This window comes from Somniosus microcephalus, chromosome 2 (genome assembly GCF_052327205.1).
Source record: "Somniosus microcephalus isolate GS21.2 chromosome 2, FLI_Smic_1.0, whole genome shotgun sequence".
NCBI lineage: Eukaryota > Metazoa > Chordata > Chondrichthyes > Squaliformes > Somniosidae > Somniosus > Somniosus microcephalus.
The window spans coordinates 337,754,527-337,773,688 of NC_140988.1; the positions used below are offsets into that span (position 1 = coordinate 337,754,527).

General features: G+C 41.7%; 1 protein-coding gene across 6 annotated transcripts in view; it reads left to right on the forward strand.

The window, feature by feature from the left end:
• The window catches only part of letm1 (leucine zipper-EF-hand containing transmembrane protein 1), a 98,146-nt gene that overhangs the window by 44,649 nt on the left and 34,335 nt on the right, over positions 1 to 19,162 (forward strand). For all 6 annotated transcript variants that reach the window (XM_085975415.1, XM_085975414.1, XM_085975416.1 and 3 more), the window contains 4 exons: positions 804 to 941; positions 2,743 to 2,946; positions 8,393 to 8,512; positions 10,215 to 10,346. In XM_085975415.1, the coding sequence (XP_085831541.1) occupies positions 804 to 941; positions 2,743 to 2,946; positions 8,393 to 8,512; positions 10,215 to 10,346 (594 nt within the window). The remainder of the gene's footprint in view (positions 1 to 803; positions 942 to 2,742; positions 2,947 to 8,392; positions 8,513 to 10,214; positions 10,347 to 19,162) is intronic.

Consider the following 19,162-nt stretch of genomic DNA (forward strand, 5'->3'; position numbering starts at 1 on the left):
GTAATACTCAAAACATTGTTACTTTTTTTCCATGATGCTGTGTAATCATTTTCTGTCCGTTTTCCCCCTTGCTTGAATACAGTTCCACAGGAGCCAGTTGTTTTGCTATATGTTGCCCAAGTGTCTGATAGTCACGTGTGAGCCTTGACTGTGACTAATGGCATGGTATTTGAGCAGTGGGATATTGTCGCCAAGCCTGATCCAATTCTACCCAGCTCACTTGATTGTGATCAAGATCAGCGAGCCTGGCTATCTTCACCGCCACCACCCCCCCCCCCCCCCCCCCCAAGTTTCAGCACTGTAGCATGCTACTGAGATAAGCTAGTTCAGCACAAATGTGCAACCTTTTCTGCTCTGTATAGCTCAGCTATTCACTCGACAAAATCACTGGATTATTAGGGGCTCCTAGTTTTGCCCCATACATTTCGACTTAAAATATTCACATTGAATCTAAATCTTATTTTCTGCTGCTATCTCAATATCAAACATTTTATCTGCTTTAAATGCTAGGAGTTGTAGTGACATTTGAAGCTGCATTTTACAATGCAACTGCAGCACCCTGCGTAACTGAGGGTAAGAGGTATCTCCTCGAGAGAATAGAACCACCTCTCTCTGTTTTAGTTAGAGAAAACTGCTGAAAGGCTCATTTGAATTTAAAGAGCAGAAAAGCTTCAATCGATTGCTGAAACGTGGCAAGTAACCTATAAATTTGTGTTGTCATTAAAAATTAAACAAGGTAGTAAAAATGTCCTTGTTGAAACTTCTAGATGTGTTTTAAAACCAATAATTTCCTTTTTGTATAGGAGGAAAGGTTGAAAAAGGAGCTGAGATTGAAGCTTGAAATGGCAAAATTTCTTCAAGATACAATTGAAGAGATTGCCCTGAGAAATAAAGCAGCCAAAGGAGATGTCACAAAGGACTTTTCTACATTCTTCCAGAAGGTAACCTTTAAGCTCCAATTGCACACCAGGATAATTGTCATTGCTCAATTCACAAGTGCAAGAGTTATCTAGAAACATAGAAGATAGGAGCAGGAGTAGGCCATTCGGCCCCTCGAGCCTGCTCCGCTATTCAATGAGATCATGGCTGATCATCCAAATTCAGTACCCTGTCCCTGACTTCTCCCCATACCCCTTGATCCCTTTAGCCTTAAGAAATATATCCAACTCCTTCTTGAATATATTTAATGAACTGGCCTCTACTGCCTTCTGTGGTAGAGAATTCCGCAGGTTCACCACTCTGGGTGAAGAAATTCCTCCTCATCTCTGTCCTAAATGGCCTACCCCTTATCCTTAGACTGTGACCCTTGGTTCTGGACTCCCCGACCATCGGAAACAGCCTTCCTGCATCTAGTCAGTCCAGTCCTGTCAGAATTTTATAACCTAAAATTTTCATTTTTTAAATTGGCTTTGTTGTCTATTTTACTTCTCTTAAAAGCAAGTGCTTTGAACAGTTCTGAGGCAGCAGCACTATAACTGGCCTCCATATCCTTGGATCAATGCTTCTGATTTGTTATCCACTGATTGTTAGAAAGTACAAGCATGTGTTTGCATACAAGGACGGAATCGGGCACAATTGTGATGCTCTTCATGTATCCTGCCATGCTGTCTGGAGAATGGCCCTTGTTGGGTGTTGATGCCCGTGGAGCTATACCCCATATTAATCACTGCCTTTGGGAGTGGGACAGTTGGGAGGAAGCACAATGGCTGTAACATTTTCCGCTTTGTGGATTTTTGTTTAATTGTTTTTAGTTTGTGGAAGTATAACTGTCTGTAGAAAAATAAAGTTCATCAAAGTAGATTGAGGCAAGTTACTTGATTTATTGCTTATCTGTGACAATTCCTCTTAGAAGTTTTGTTTTAAACCGAAGTCCCAGGCATTTCTTGGTCTCGGCAGCAATTTAAATGCTGAACTCGCACCTATAAATTTTTTGCATTTTGGAAGTAGTAAACTGGCACCTCTGGCAATGTTCCTTTTAAGCTGCACAACGCTTCAGGGATCCTGTGCAGCTGGTTTGCTGGCTTTTCAATGCAATAATTACAGGGAACATTGTCCTCTAGTACCTCACCCAACTGGCTAGTCATCATCCATGAGTCTATACAGTGAGTACGCACAGACTATTTTTATCTTGTGTAATGATATAGGGCGTGCCTCTTTTTACAAACTTTCCAACCACTTAATGAGTGCACTACATCTGGCGGGGTTATGAATGACGAGGCCAATCCTCTTCAGTTGACATCTATGTAAGTGTGTTTATCCATCAGGCACAAGTGGATTGTGATCAAGAATGAGCACCTTAACGTTCCCCTCTTGTACCCAGACTGGTGCCCTCTTGCTTGAAATCAACCCAGGGTCATTATGTTTTGGTGCTACGGCATGACGTGCATTTACCCATAAGGCCATCAGGGAGCTCCTAAAATGTTAATCAGAACGGGTGTATGTGCACTTATTAAAACAAGCTTGTTATAAAGTTTATAAACAGGAAGTAAGGCATGCCCTATAACACTATCTTAGAAAGAAAAATGCAGATGCTGAAAATCTGAAAAAAATGAAATGCTGGAAATGCATAGCATCTTGAGATTAATAATTTAGGGCTATGGGGAAAGACTTTTCATCATTTTTGGGTGACGACAAACTCCCTTTTTTTGTTTTTATTTCTATAACCATGGGGGAGGAGATAACTTGTTTTTCAAATTTTTTTAAAATTATAAAGCTTGAAAATGTGATTTTGTTTCTTGTCAGATTCGCGATTCTGGAGAGAGGCCCAGTAATGAGGAGATCATGCGTTTTTCTAAACTGTTTGAGGATGAGCTCACGCTGGACAACTTAACTCGACCTCAGCTTGTAGCCCTTTGTAAATTGTTGGAGCTGCAGTCAATGGGAACCAATAACTTCCTACGATTCCAACTGATTATGAAACTGCGCGCCATTCGTGCGGATGACCAGGTAGCATATTTGTGAAGCTACCCTGAAAAAGTATTGTTTGGGGGGGGGGGGGGGGGAATAGAAATTATAACAAAGACGGTCTATTGATATATTGCATTTCAAAAATTATACTATGGGGTTCCCTCAATGGCACAGCTGGTTAAGCCAGTGAGTAGTTGAGCCGTACAGCACAGAAAGGTAATTGGTTTGGTTCCTTAGTTTGAGTTTATTTAGCTGATCTGAACCACTGGGGTGCAGAATTTCAAAGTTTACACTTGCATTGTTCAAGTACCAAGACTGCTCACGATTTAGTGACTGACTGACTGAAAGTCTCTGTTCACTTTGGGACCTGCATGCATAAATCCATATTATTTCGGCCAGCCAAATTAGTTGAAACCATTTAAATCTTGATGGATTTCAGATTGATAAGGAATTAGATTATTCCAGGATTCAGATTATTCGAAGTCAGAAATAAATAGCAAAATGAATGGCGAAAGTTTAATATTTTACTTCTCTTTTAAACATTGCCAGCTGCCAGCAGACTCTCTTTCAGGGCTTATGGAACTAATGTAAAGATGGCAACTCTTCCTTTTGTTCATGTGTTTGCATTTTTTTTAAAGGAATAGGCACACATGGAAAATATGCATTATACCTAGTTAAAAATACATATATGTTGAAATTCAATCCTATGATTTTTCTTCCTGGTTTTCTCTTGCACTACTGAAAGTACTGACTTCTTGCTGGGGTACTGATTAAACTCCAGTGCCTAGCTATTACTGATTGTGTGTTTTGGCAGTGGATGTGTGCAGGCTATTCAATCTGCAGAGAGAGGGGATCTGTTTACTCGCTGCTTGGGACTGTAGAGACTTATCAAATTGAGGGGAGGGAGATTAATTACCTGTAATCCATGAACAGTGAGGAGAGGGGGGGGGAACAATTTGGAATTTGGAAATTAAAGAAAGACTGAGGGTAATGCTTCTGTTTTATTTAATTATTTTGATGCAAATTTGTAAATAAGGCAAACCAGGAGCTATGCAGAGAAATTAGTGGGGAACATTGAGTTCATATTTAGAATGCATAAGCTAGTTGAGGTGGTTAGAAGTTCTATCAGATGCTGAATCATAAAATCTTTAGTATCTATTTGAGATGTGGCTCCTTGCTTTTGAATCTGGGAGATGCCTGTGTGCCTTTACTGCCTTGTTTTTTCTCTAGGTTGGAAAGGACTTTCTGCTTGGTGTTCAAAATGTCACTTCAAAGGCATTATTGCACCATGAATACGTTTTTGCAAAGCAATTAGAAACCACTTAAACACTGATTGCTTGCTTTGTCCTGGAATCAGTTAATTGAAGGTAAATTGATTGCAAATGGACTTGGGTCCAATGTCTAGGTGGTGTTCAGGGAGCAATCACTAATTTGATCAGGTTTGTTTAACTATGGAAGCATTTTTTTTGATTTCCTATATCTTAGTTATGAACAAGCAGTGTGCGCTGTTCTTAGCGCATTGTAGTAGAGAGGAAATTGTTGGTAGATGAAACCAGGTATAATTTATATTATCGATATTGGACTTGGGTTTAGTTTTACTCCAGTGTCGAGTCCACTGTTCTGGAGATAGAAGTTAAAAGTTCTGTAATCAAGTGAAATCTGCTATTGATTTTCTGCTAATTGTTTTCAATAAACTTGTTGAATCATTTATAGTCTAAGCTACGTGGTCATAAAGTTATCACGTTGCATCCAAAGACTATGGGAATATTGCAGGTGCATATTCATTTATTGAGCTCGTTAAAGTAACAGGGTTTCTATTGGCCCCAAGGCAACAGCAGTTACTGTGCATTTAAAGTCACACTCCAGGTTTTAGAGTAACTGATTGATTGTTTAGATCTTTGGTGTCAGGCACAAAAGAAGTATCTGGTGAATCGAATCGCTAAAAACTTAACGCTAGTCTTTCAATTTTTTAATGCAGCCAAACCTGTTTAATTGTGTCGTGGAACGAAAAGTCTTCAGTCCAGAACACAGTTACCTTGGTCCTCCTGTGCCATTATTTTGCTAATTGTTATGATCTTTATATATGTATGTGCTAATTTTGTGGTATGGTACAAAATCAACAGTCATTTGTAATTTGTTTTCACGCAAAACCTTGAGAGGTTTTTTTGTGACAGTTTTTGCAGTTATATCAACCTTTTTTTAAATGTCGGTTAGAAAGTTTAAATGGAGGGAATAGAATATCACCAAAACAAGTTATCTTGTTAATGGCATGAAAAAAATCAAACCTTTTGAGATGTTCCAGTGGTCATATATAGTTAAGAAAAATATGAAGTGGCGAGAAATCAATATAATTGTCACTTAAAAGCAGTATTGTGTTCAGGGTCACCTTTCACCGGTGAAATGAAACAAACCATGAATTAGGTCTGTACGGAACGTGTCATGTGATTTAAAGAATTCTTTAATTTCCTGGTTTAAACTATAAAAATTTAAATCATTTGTGCAAATCTGGGGCAGAGCTATTATCTAAAGAATTGTGTTCCTGTCCTACTGCATGTTGCCATTTAATTGGGAAACTTTTTGTGGATCCATTTCCTTGATTTAGACTCTGTTTATAAAACCCTAGAATGATGTTTGTATGCTTATGAAGGTTGCCTTTGTTTATTTTTTTCCCGTTCAAAAACATGGGAGTGCGTATAATTATATTGTAAAGCATAATACAGTAATACAAAACGACAATAAAAACCGGAAATGCTGGAAAAATCAGCAGGTCAGGCTGCATCTGTGGAGAGAAACAGAGTTAATGTTTCGGGTCGATGACCTTTCATCAGAACTGGAAAAAGTTAGAGATGTAACAGGTTTTAAGCAAGTGCAGAGGCAGGGAGAGGGGGGGAGGGCGGTGGGGGTGAGAGGGAAAAACAAAAGGGAAGGTTTGTGATAGGGTGGAAGACAGGACAGATTAAATGACACATGGTATGATTGTACAAAGCAAAAGGAGATGGCAGTGGGACAAGTAAAGAAACACAAGATGAGTCTAGAAGAGGTGTAAGTGGGACTGGCAGAGTAGGGGCAGAGGTTATGGTCTGAAATTGCTGAACTCGAGGTTGAGTCCAGAAGGCTGTAAGGTGCCTGATAGAAAGATGAGGTGCTGTTCCTCGAGCTTCATTGGAACAGTGCAAGAGGCGGGAGTGGGAGTTTAAAGTGACCGGAAGCTCGGGGTCATGCTTATGGACTGAACGGAGGTGTTCCGCAAAGCAGTCACCCAATCTGCGTTTGGTCTCCAGTGTAGAGGAGACAGTATACTAAATTGCAAGAAGTTTCACCAAATCGCTGTTTCACCTGGGGCACTGGACAGTGGGAAGGGAGGAGGTAAAAGGGCAGGTGTTGCATCTCCTGTGCTTGTACGGGATGGTGCCTGATAAGGGGAGTGGGTGTTGGGAGTGATTGAGGAGTGGACCAGGGTGTCGCGGATGAAGCGGTCCCTTCGGAATGCTGAAAGGGGAGGGGAGGGGAAGATGTGTTTGGTGGTGGGATCACGCTGGAAGTGGCGGAAATGGCAAAGGATGATCCGTTGAATGTGGAGGCTGGTGGGGTGAAAGGTGAGGACAAGGGGAACCTTATTGTGGTTCCGGGAGGGAAAGGGGTGTGAGCAAAAGTGTGGGAAATGGAACGGACATGGTAGAGGGGAATCCTTGGTTGAGGAAAAAGGAAGATAACTCGGAAGCACTAGTATGGAAGGTGGCAGCATCAGAGCAGATGCGACGGAGACAGAGAAACTGGGAGAATGGAATCGAGTCCTTACAGGAAGCTGGGTGGGAAGAAGTGTACTCCAGGTAGCTGTGGGAGTCAGTGGGCTTATAGTGGATGTTTGTCAATTGCCTGTCCCAGAAATGGAGACTCAGAAGTTGAGGAAGGGAAGAGTCGGAGATGGACCATGTGAAGGTGAGGGAAGGGTGGAAATTGGAGACAAAGTGAAAATTTTCTAGCTCAGAGTGGGACCAGGAAACTGCACCAATACAGTCAGCAATGTATTGGAAAAAGAGGTTGGGGTGGGGGGGGGACCCGAGTAGGACTGAAACAAAGAATGTTCCACATATCCCACGAAAAGGCAGGCATAGCTAGGACCCATGCGGGTTCCCATAGCAACACCTTTTAATTTGGAGTAAGTGAGCGGAGTCAAAGGAGAAGTTCGATGTGAGCAGTTCAGCCAGGCAGAGGAGGGTGGTGGTGGATGGGGACTGGTCGGGCCTCTGTTCAAGGAAGAAGCGAAGCGTCTTCAGGCAGTCTTGGTGGGGGAATGAAGGTGTAGAGGGATTATACGTCCATAGTGCAAAGGAGACGGTTGGGGCCAGGAGTGGCGGAGGGCTTCTGAAGAGTCACAGATGTAGTTGGGAAGAGACTGGACAAGGCGAGAAAAAATAGTCAAGATAGGAAGAAATTCGTTCCATGGGGCAAGAACAGGCTAAAACAATGGGTCTACCAGGGCAGTCCTGTTTGTGGATTTTGAAAGAAAGAAAGACTTACATTTATATAGCGCCTTTCACGACCACTGAACGTCTCAAAGCACTTTACAGCCAATGAAGTACTTTTGGAGTGTAGTCACTGTTGTAAATGTGGGAAACGCGGCAGCCAATCTGTGCACAGCAAGCTCCCACAAACCACAATGTGATGATGACCAGATAATCTGTTTTTGTTACGTTGATTGAGGGATAAATATTGGCCAGGACACCGGGGATAACTCCCCTGCTCCTCTTCGAAATAGTGCCAAGGGGTCTTTTATGTCCACCTGCGAGAGCAGACGGGGCTTTGGTTTAACGTCTCATCCGAACGATGGCACCTCCAACAGTGCAGCACTCCCTCAACACTGCACTGGAGTGTCGGCCTAGATTTATGTGCTCAAGTCTCTGGCGTGGGACTTGAACCCACAACCTTGTGACTCGGAGGCGAGTGTGCTACCCACTAAGCCACAGCTGCCACTTTTTGGGAAGGACGTAGAAGCGGGCTGTGTTGGGTTGGGGAACTATAAGGTTGGCGGCCATGGAGGGAAGATCTCCAGAGGAGATGAGGTGAGTGATCGTCTTGGAAACGATGGCTTGCTGTTCGGTGGTGGGGTCATGGTCCACTAAACTGCTATTGAATCTAAACTATAGTAAAATATGTTGCAAAAAAGGCAGCAATTGACTGCATTATTTTTTTTAAATTAAAATGATGAAAGTATTACATAGATCCCATATACCACAAAGCCATGGTACAACAACTAGCAGTCACACCAAGGAAACACCTATAGTCCAAGTAATAAAATGTGCTCTGCTTATTTTTGATTTCCCTATCTCCAAATAATACAGATGTTAAATCTAACCCCGTTGCCACCTCAGTCCATTCTGTCTTCACGTTGATTCTGCTTTAAGTCATAGATCAGTTTGATTTGTTTTGCTTGCTTCTGGATAGTTTGGTTTAACTGTGGTATATTGATCTGTTTTGCCTATAGTTGATTGCAGAAGAAGGAGTAACCACACTGAATGTAAATGAGCTGCAGGCAGCCTGCCGGACTCGGGGAATGAGAGCACTTGGGGTGACTGAAGAGCGCTTACAAAACCAACTCAAACAAGTAAGAGAGCAAATTAAAATTACATTGTGGTTTTTAATTGTCAGTAATGGTGTGATGACTTGGAACCCATGACTATATTGTGAAAGAGATAATCCTGGAAGTGGCCATGTGACATGTATCTGATCATGGACTATCCTACACTTCAGTCTCCTGAGGGAAAGTTCTGTACTCTTTGATCCTCAATGGTAATTGAGCAAAAGTCCAGAATATTATTCATTCATATATATGTGCCATTCAACCATGGCCTTCAGCAACCATGGGCTATCTTTGACTCTTCCAGGCCCAGCAGGGACCATTATGTACCATGATGCATTTTATTTACTTCAGTCTATATCTATATACATCTCCCTATATTGTCTGACTTGTTCCCAATTGAAATTCCTTTTGAAGTAGTTAATTAACACCACATCAAGTACTCCTACTCGGAGTCTCTTCTACATTTTATGTGGGGAAGAACGTTTTCTAATGCATGCTCTCTCCCCCCCCCCCGCCTTATGTTTATTCTTCAGTGCGATTTTAAAAAGGAAATGGCCAGTAGTTTAAGGATGCCATGAATAAATGAAGAGGTTAAAAACCACTTAAAATTGAAGAGGGCCTGCAAGGACCATAAGAATATGATAAATTGACCCTTAGTGTTAGGGGGATTAAATACGTGGGGATAGGGTGGGATATGTGTTGGTGTAGGGGTTACGGGGATCGGGTGGGATATGTGTCGGTGCAGGCTCGATGGGCCGAAATGGCCTCTATCTGCACTGTGGGGTTTCTGTGATTTCTGTGAATAATGAGAAAATTAAGAGGTTGAGTGGGTTAACGAAAGCCAAGAGGGAGTATGAGGGAAAAAAAATTTAAAATCAAAAGTTACAACAAGGTATTTTACAAATGTATCTGTAACAAGAGAATTGTTAAAAGCAAGGTGGGAGCCATGAGAGGAGATGAGCACCTTTTCTAGCAGTGTCTATTACATAGAAACATAGAAGATAGGAGCAGGAGTAGGCCATTCGGCCCTTCGAGCCTGCTCCGCCATTCAATGAGATCATGGCTGATCATCCAAATTCAGTACCCTGTCCCTGCCTTCTCCCCATATCCCTTTAGCCTCAAGAAATATATCCAACTCCTTCTTGAATATATTTAATGAACTGGCCTCCACTGCCCTCTGTGGCAGAGAATTCCACAGGTTCACCACTCTCTGGGTGAAATTCAAAAATAAAACTACAGCTCTATAAAACTAATGAGATTAAAGGTACGGTTCTTCTGGGAGACTAATGGAGCAAGAGATCTGTACATTTTATAATGCTGATGAATTTCTGTGTTTTTTTTGTCTTTTTTTTATTCGGCATCGGCATAAAGGGTGCCATAGAATTTCATTTCACTTGAGTACCAGTTACATTATCTTGCTATTAGTGATTTATAAACTACTAGGCTCCCTGTAAATTAGGAATGAATTTGAACATGCACGAGCATTGCAAACATTTTTTTTAACAAGTAAATTTTGTGGAACCGAGAATTCCGTATTCTCGCACAGACAATAACACACACGACACATTGCTGATTTTTTTCCATTAATTGTTATGAACCTATCCAAGTGACTAGTTGAGAAGTTACCAATTAACACATTAGTACCGAATCAGTTTCTTGGTTTATTCTGTTTAAAGTTTTCAACGTGTGCTTCAACTAAACACTGCTGTCTTTCTTTTCCTTGCAGTGGTTGGAGCTGCATCTAAACCAGCAGATTCCAACATCACTGCTACTTTTGTCCAGGGCCATGTTCCTTCCAGACACCCTTTCACCTGCTGATCAACTTACAACAACTTTGCAGACATTGCCAGATAGTGCGGTAAGTAACTTGCTCAATTTACACAAGATAAAAATGCACTTTTTGGAAGTTGTTTAATATTTCATCATAAAGCCTCTTTTTCTGTTAGGATAAACTAGGTGCTATTAAATTTTCAACATAATATGGCGCAGTGTTCTGTTGTTGGCTTGCACTAATGCAGCATTGATGGGTTAGCATATTCCCTAATGCAGCTGAGTTTATATACAGGAGATGTTTAATAAGTTTTTAGTACTTTAACAGTAAGAGGGCAGTTAGAGGTGAGAACCTGAACATAAGACAGTTAATATTCTCTTGATCAGTTTTTCTAAGTATTCACAAGGGAGGACATGAACAGCATGGTCTCCCTAAGTAGCAATAATCACAGTGGAATTAATGACTTGGATATAAATTAGACAAAAGTCCTAGACTGGCTAAAAGGGCTCAAAATTAACAAATTTGCAGGGATAGTATTTAGAAACATAGAAGATAGGAGCAGGAGTAGGCCATTCAGCCCCTCAAGCCTGCTCCGCCATTTAATGAGATCATGACTGATCATCCAAATTCAGTACCCTGTCCCTGCCTTCTCCCCATATCCCTTGATCCCTTTAGCCTTAAGAAATATATCCAACTCCTTCTTGAATATATCTAATGAATTGGCCTCCACTGCCTTCTGTGGTAGAGAATTCCACAGGTTCACCACTCTCTGGCTGAAGTAATTCCTCCTCATCTCAGTCCTAAATGGCTTACCCCTTATCCTTAGACTGTGACCCCTGGTTCTGGACTCCCCCGCCATTGGGAACATCCTTCCTGCATCTAGTCTGTCTAGTCCTGTTAGAATTTTATAAGTTTCAATGAGATCCCCTCTCATTCTTCTAAACTCCAGTGAATATAAGCCTAATCGACTCGATCTCCATACGTCATTCCTGCCATCCCAGGTATCAGTCTGGTGAATCTTCGCTGCACTCCCTCCATGGCAAGAACATCCTTCCTCAGATAATTTATCCCAGGAGTAGTAAAAGGGACAAGAGATGAAAATTTGTGAGGCATTGCGGTGATTGAGGGCGTCAGTGGATGTGAGGGGAAATCCCAGTAGATAGCAACAGGTAAACGTGCTCTTTTTTTGGGGGGGGGGGGGGGGGGAACTACAAACCCATTAGTCTTGCTTCAGTACCATGTAAAATTATACAATGATCAGGAGTAAACTAGAAGATTAACTTTGATAGTATCCTAGTAAACAGCAGAAGATGTGGATTCAAAAGGGGAAGATCTTTCCTGACCAACTACCTTGAATTTGAGGAAAAGACTCCCTAGTGCACTCTAGAAGCCCCTGTGGCATGGTGTATCTAGACTTTAATAAGTGCATGCAAGAAAGGCGCAAAGCTGTGGGACACTCTGGGTAAATCTTCAGAATAGCTCATTTGGCTGAAGGGTAGAAAACAGCAGGTACTTGTTCGAGGCGTTCTGTTGGGGTAGCTGATGGTGCGTTAAAGGTCTGAGTTATGGACATACTGGAGAAACGTGAACATTTCCAGCACTGAAAGGAGGAGACACGGATGTGATCCTATCAAGTTGTATAAGATAGTAAATTGTATCAAGGGGAAGTCTGGGCTATTCCTTCAAACGGAACAAGAGGACAAAGGTTTACACTGGAGTCCTACTCACTTATCTCAAATCTGTTTGTCAACATCCTGCTTATGTTGACAAAAAAGATGTCAACTTAAAAAGGATGATGCCAGAACTTCGAAGTTGTACCTATCGGGGAAAGGATGAACAGTCTGGGTCTCTTTTTTTCCAGAAAAGAGAAGGTTGAGGGGTGACCCAATAGTGTCCTTTAAAATTATGAAAGGTTTTGACAGAATAGACGCAGAGAGAGTGTTTCAACTGGTGGAGAAGAGCAAAACTAGAGGCCATCAATATGATAAGTCACCAAGAAATCAAATTGGGAATTCAGAAGAAACTTCTTTATCCAGAGAGTGGTGAAAATGTGGAACTTGCTACTAGTTGAGGCGAATAATATAGATGCATTTAAGGGGAGGCTAGCTAAGCATATGAGGGAGAAGAATAGAGGGTTATGCTGAGAGAGATGAGGAAGATGGGAGGAGAGCTTGAGTGGAGCATAAATACCAGCATGGACTGGTTGGGCTGAATGGTCTGTTTCTGTGCTATATATTCCATGTAATTCCTTTATGTAATAAACTCTGGCCTACTGAAGTCAACAATTTTTTTTACATCCATAACAACATTAAAAGCTTATGTTGCTTGCCGCTTATGCTGACACTTGACCTGGACCAGGAAACTACTTCATCCCTGTCAATGACTCTTGTGATTGCACGCAGGGCTCAAAACATGACCTGGAGGGGCATGCTCCTTTAGTGCAGTTCGACTGAGAACCTCGTCCTGGTTCTTGTGTCGTCACCCTGTGTGCCAGGGCTTGACAGTTCACAGGTACCTGCTTGCAGGGAACCATCTCTTTCATGTAGATTTCTTTTTTATTGCATCCTTCCCACTGCAGGCAAATGGTACTGTACTATCCAGCTGACTGGTCAGTTTCACGTCAATTCAAAGAACAGCTTATCTCGACAGAATTGGAACAGTCCCCAAAATGTCAACATAAGCGGGTAGGACTGTAAATGGCAAATTTTCAGTTGATGTAGGGAAGTTCATTAACATTGAAATCTATATACGAATGGATATAGATGGAGGCAAAAATGGAGGCAAAAATCTTGGAATATTTAAAAATAAAATAGTTGCGTCAAAGGGGATTGTATAGGATGTTTCCAGATGGATGGGCTGAATGGTATTTCCTCATTTGTATTCATCTTGTGAAATCACCTCCACTTTATCAGCTACTTCAAGCCCTTTTCAATCCTGAGCAAACACTATTAATCTAGTGCCATATATGGTGCAGGAATAAACCGTAGACAGCATGGCTCGTTAAAGGACCATTCTATCTTTGCTTTGTTTAGTTTGAAACAGCATTTGTTTGAGAAATACAGGTACTTGGAATTTCATCTTGCATCTTTGATTGAAATTTTCTTAAACTGATGTAGGAAATGTTAAATTTGTGGTCTGTTCGAGGCCTGGATTCCATATACTAAAGACCATCCGTAGAATCATAAAATGATGCAGTCCATCGTGCCTGTGCTGGCTCTTTGAAAGAGCTATCCAATTAGTCCCACTACCATGCTCTTTCCCCATAGCCCTGCAAATTTTTCACCTTCAGTTATTTATCCAATTCCCTTTTGAAAGTTATTATTGAATCTACATCCACCACCCTTTCAGGCAGGCATTCCATATCATCATCATTTGCAGCATAAATATTTTTTCCTCGTGTCGCCTCTTGTTCTTTTGCCAATCACCTTAAATCTGTGTCCTCTGGTCAAACAATTTCTCCATATTTCTCCCTACCCCATATTCACGGCCACCCCCTCGACCTTGCCATCTCTCGTGGCCTCGCTACTCCCATCGTGTCAATTGCAGGTAAGGCCATCTCTGACCATTTACATAGAAGATAGGAGCAGGAGTCGGCCATTCGGCCCTTCGAGCCTGTTCCGCCATTTAATGAGATCATGGCTGATCATCCAAATTCAGTACCCTGTCCCTGCTTTCTCCCCATATCCCTTGATCCCTTTAGCCTTAAGAAATATATCTAACTCCTCCTTGAATATATTTAATAAGTTGGCTTCAACTGCCTTCTGTGGTAGAGAATTCCGCAGGTTCACCACTCTCTGGGTGAAGAAATTCCTCTTCATCTCAGTCCTAAATGGCTTACCCCTTATCCTTAGACTGTGACCGCTGGTTCTGGACTCCCCCGCCGTCAGGAACATCCTTCCTGCATCTAGTCTGTCTAGTCCTGTTAGAATTTTATTAGTTTCAATGAGACCCCCTCTCATTCTTCTAAACTCTAGCGAATATAAGCCTAATCGACCCAATCTCTCTCCATACGTCATTCCTGCCATCCCAGGTATCAGTCTGGTGAATCTTCGCTGCACTCCTTCCATGGCAAGAACATCCTTCCTCAGATAAGGCGACCAAAACTGCACACAATACTCAAGATGTGGTCTCACCAAGGCCCTGTACAACTGCAGCAAGACATCCTTGTCCCTGTACTCAAACCCTCTCGCTACGAAGGCCAACATACCATTTGCCTTCTTAACCGCCTGCTGCACCTGCATGCTTACCTTCAGCGACAGGTGCACAAGGACACCCAGGTCTCATTGCACTTCCCTTTCTCCCAATCTATTGCCATTCAGATAATAATCTGCCTTCCTGTTTTTGCTACCAAAGTGGATAACCTCACATATATCCACGTTATATTGCATCTGCCATGCTTCTGCCCAATCACCCAACCTGTCCAAATCATCCTGGAGTTTCTCTGTATCCTCCTCGCAGCACACACGCCCACCCAGCTTTGTGTCGTCTGCAAATTTGGAGATATTGCATCTAGTTCCCTTGTTTAGATCATTAATATATATTGTGAATAGCTGGGGTCCAAGGACCGATCCCTGCGGTACCCCACTAGTCACTGCCTGCCACTCGGAAAAAGACCCGTTTATTCCAACTGTTTGCTTTCTGTCTGCCAACCAGTTCTCTATCCAAGTCAGTACCTTGCCCCCAATCCCATGTGCTTTAACTTTACACGCTAATCTCTTATGCGGGACCTTATCGAAAGCCTCCTGAAAGTCCAAATACACCACATCCACTGCTTCTCCCTTATCTATTTTACCAGTTACATCCTCAAAAAATTCCCGTAGATTAGTCAAGCACGATTTACCTTTTGTAAATCCATGTTGACTTTGTCCGATCCTGTCACTGTTTTCCAAGTGCTCTGCTATTACATCTTTTATGATGGACTCGAGCATTTTCCCCACTACCGATGTCTGTAATTCCCCGTTTTCTCTCTACCACCTTTTTTTAATAGTGGGGTAACATTAGCTACCCTTTAGACATTCAGGAACCAAAGTGCAGACAGTTTCTCTCAATCTGTGAAGCAGCTGCCTGAGTAATTTCTGCAGCCCTAAATTCTGTTGTTGATCTGAAAGCTCAAGATGATGTTGCTGTCCTCCCAAGTTAGTTTCCATGATTAGGTCTGCAGTGTTCGACTTCCAGTTTCTACAGTATTTTGCATGTAGAGACTAATGGCGCAATGCTAAATTCTCCACAAAAGATATTTCCTCAATGCAGTTCAGATCCACATACAAAGCTCACATCCAGCCACCTCAATTTTTTTGACTAATGGTTTTAGGAATTGTTTTGTATGTTTTCTTTCCTACTTTAAGGCATAGTCTCTAGTGCTTACCATGTGGATCAGAATGAGACTACATGCTTTTATTTGTATACAACAAAATAGGGCAGACTTGTTCAAAGGAACACGCAGTGGTTTAAAGTTCTTGGAGATGGTTCTCGAGGCATTTCCTCATTTTATGCAAGCACCCAATGTAGAGATTAGGCCAATTAGTAGCTTATCTCTAGTCTTTCAAATAATCAGGATCAACTGCAAACCAATATGGTGGGTATATTGTGTTTAATCAGAGTTTAAGACTGAATATAACATGCTAGTTATACAGCAAAAACATACGACAGTGATGAGCAGCTGGTACCGGTCCCGATCGGACAGACTGCTGGCATGCGTGAACAGTTCTCTGGCTTGTGGCCTCTCTTCCTGTCGTCTAGAACCTCAGAGTTGAGCATGGGATCACTCTCAAAAGAGCATTCAACCAGCCCAACTTCTGCTTGGCGCTTGGCTCCACCATCTGCGTGGGCAAGCCCTCAGTGTTGCTATTTTTTTAGGGGTGGGCCTGAGGCCAAATTATTGACAAGACCATTTAACTTATAGCGGCTCCCCTATAACCTCAGTACCCAATTGGGTATCGAGTTCTTTGTCTCGACTTTGAGAGGAAGAACCTCCCTCCAGGAGGGGTCTGCACAATCATTACACATGCTTTATTGTTTTGAAGGCCTGCATCGGAATTTCTCTCATCTCCCTTGTCCCAATCCTCCCTAGTTTGGAGTCCGACATGACATTCTTTGCCATTAGATGTTCATAGTTGCTTGTTAATCAGTTATTTATGTTCATGCAGCTTTAGCTATGCAAAACTAACTCTTTCATTATCAGTCTATTGTACCATGGAATGAATCATTAAATTCCCAAAGATATCTTCTATTCTGTTCTCATACACTAATTAATTTACGCATTTTAAAGCAGTTTTGTTAAACACAAGTCAAAATCCTAACTTAGCATTATAACATGGTTATTAGCAGTAATGGAAGAAATATAGGTGTTGGGCCTTGGTTGGTTAAATTAAAGATACATAAAACAACCTTCCTAGCACACAAACAGCTAGACTGGAAACAAGGCCATATGTGACTGTCACAGTGCAAAATGTTATAACATCCGCAGGGAACCAAAACACAAGCAGATTCTAAACATCTATCCAGTTATTCGAATACTAGTCTGAAAAGACTTTTTGTCTCCAGTTTTAATACAATCATGTAAACACAGCATTATTTGCATCATAATTTTATTCGCATAACCATATACATTTTGGACAACCCTAATTTCTAACATACTCCCCATCTTGAGAGGGAGAAAAACTGTATTTCAACCTCCTTTTCGATTTTGCATACATTGTGCCAGCTGTAAATTGTTAGTTCGACGGTTCAGTTGGAGGGTCAGATGTTTCAAATAGCAGACATCATAATAAGGACTATTAAGACCAGACACTGGGCAGCCACTAGGCCTGCTGATATCATTCGTGCCCAGGGATGCTGGCTGGCATTATATGCTACTGCCCACCACTCGTGGTCCCTTAATTTACTTCTTGCTTTCTCAACTTGGGCATTAGTTAGTAGGGAGTCTCAGAAATGAAGATTTCCCCCTTTCTTACAATCCACTCCTTTGAGGGGGAAGAGCAATCTCCGACCCCTCACTCAAATTCAATTCACTATTCTGGTGCTCCAATTCTGCCTTGTCTGGGGTATCCTCTGTTTCCTCTATCTTTCCTGATCTTACCCCGCCTGGGGTCTCCTATGTTGCTTCGGATCTTTCGGTGTGCTCAATTAATTTGTTAGTGCTAGTTAGTCATAGGCACGAGTACACAATTGGCTTATGCATCAAAGTCTTAGTACACAGGGTACATATATCAAATACACTATCATTACAAGTTGGGGAACTATCAGAGCTTGTGAAATAATACGAACCTAAGGGTGTGCTGATATATTAAGCCCAATATCCCACCAGTGCGAATCGTCCCCTATGCTGTCAATTTCAATATCTATTCTCGAGTTGTCTTGCTCCAAAACATAAAAATGCTTTAGGGAGGAGTTCAGTTGCATCACGAGCTCACTGAAACCCTCAGACAACAGGGGAATGTCGTATCCAATTGTCCACATAATTGTGCAGCTCATACTCGAGTGTCTCATTTACTGTCAGTTTCACTTGAGCATAGGTTTTGATATTGAGTAAAATGTGTTTGTTGATGGGACAGGTCCTGTTAGACCTGTAAAGCATGGTAGTTGTGGTGGTAGTGACACGGGAGACACCATCAAATCCACCTCGTACTGGATTTGTACTGGCTTTTCCCACGCTCTGTTACCTACAGACCACAATTATTACAGTCACAGTTATAATTCAGTCTTACAATCACTTCAAGCGACACTACACTTTAACATCTAATCAATAAGTCATGGACTTGATAGATTCTCCAGATCTCTCTTGCTCTTATCCATCGTGTAGATAATTCTTACTAAAAATGATTTCTCCTTAGCCCTCAATTGTCCCAATCCAGATCCCATATAACTCTTCACTTCAACTATGATTTCATTCCCTCTAACAGGTACCAGTGTGTTTAACTCTATTCTGATTGTTTCATTAATTAGATAGTTTCTCGATGGAGTATGTGTCAATACTTTAAAAGTTGTCTCTCTCCTAAGCCACATTGACCATTTCATGTCTTGCTGTTGTCAAGCAACTGAGCATGTCTGAGACCCTTTCTTCAGTGCAGATTCACCATGCATTTCCGGATGGTAATTGCTTAATACATAACAAATCACATTTGCACACTCCTACCGGTATCCCAATATCATGCCACATGTGCCATCCGATAAAATCACCTGAAAGCCTGAGAATGGATTGTATCAAAAGATTGTCTGGAGATCTTTGCTCATATCCTTCTGCATGGTCCCGGTGTGTTTTTTTAAGTTCATGGGCAAGGACACACCTGTCTCCAAGAGAAAGCTATCAATTTACTATTCTTAACTACACTTTCCTGACTTTCACTAGAAAGTTAGGAAAATTCCATTTGGTAGTGCAATTCTCCTGTTTCTATCTTACACCCTCAATCACTTCCTCTCTCCATTTTACACATCCCATTAATTGCCATTCAAATCTCATTCGTGAGCCCTGGAGGAACTTTACTGTTCAGTACAATATTTAAGATAGAAAATATAGATCAAATGTTCTCACTTGGTCCAAGTTATTAACACTTTTTATTTGTTATTTTACAGGATCTTTTATTTTCCCATAAGTAACCCAATATATTGTGCCTGAGTCTATTTTGACATTTCAAACTTATCCCAAAATCCAAACAACAGTACTGTTGGACTGACGGGTTTTGTCAATGTTCAATTTTATTTCTCTCAATTTTTTTTAAATTTGCTTTTGGGATGTGGGCGTCGCTGACAAGGCCAGCATTTATTGCCCATCCCTAGTTGCCCTTGAGAAGGTGGTGGTGAGCCACCGCCTTGAACCACTGTAGTGAAGGTACTCACACAGTGCTGTTAGGGAGGGAGTTCCAGGACTTTGACCCAGCGACGATGAAGGATCGGTGAGATACTTC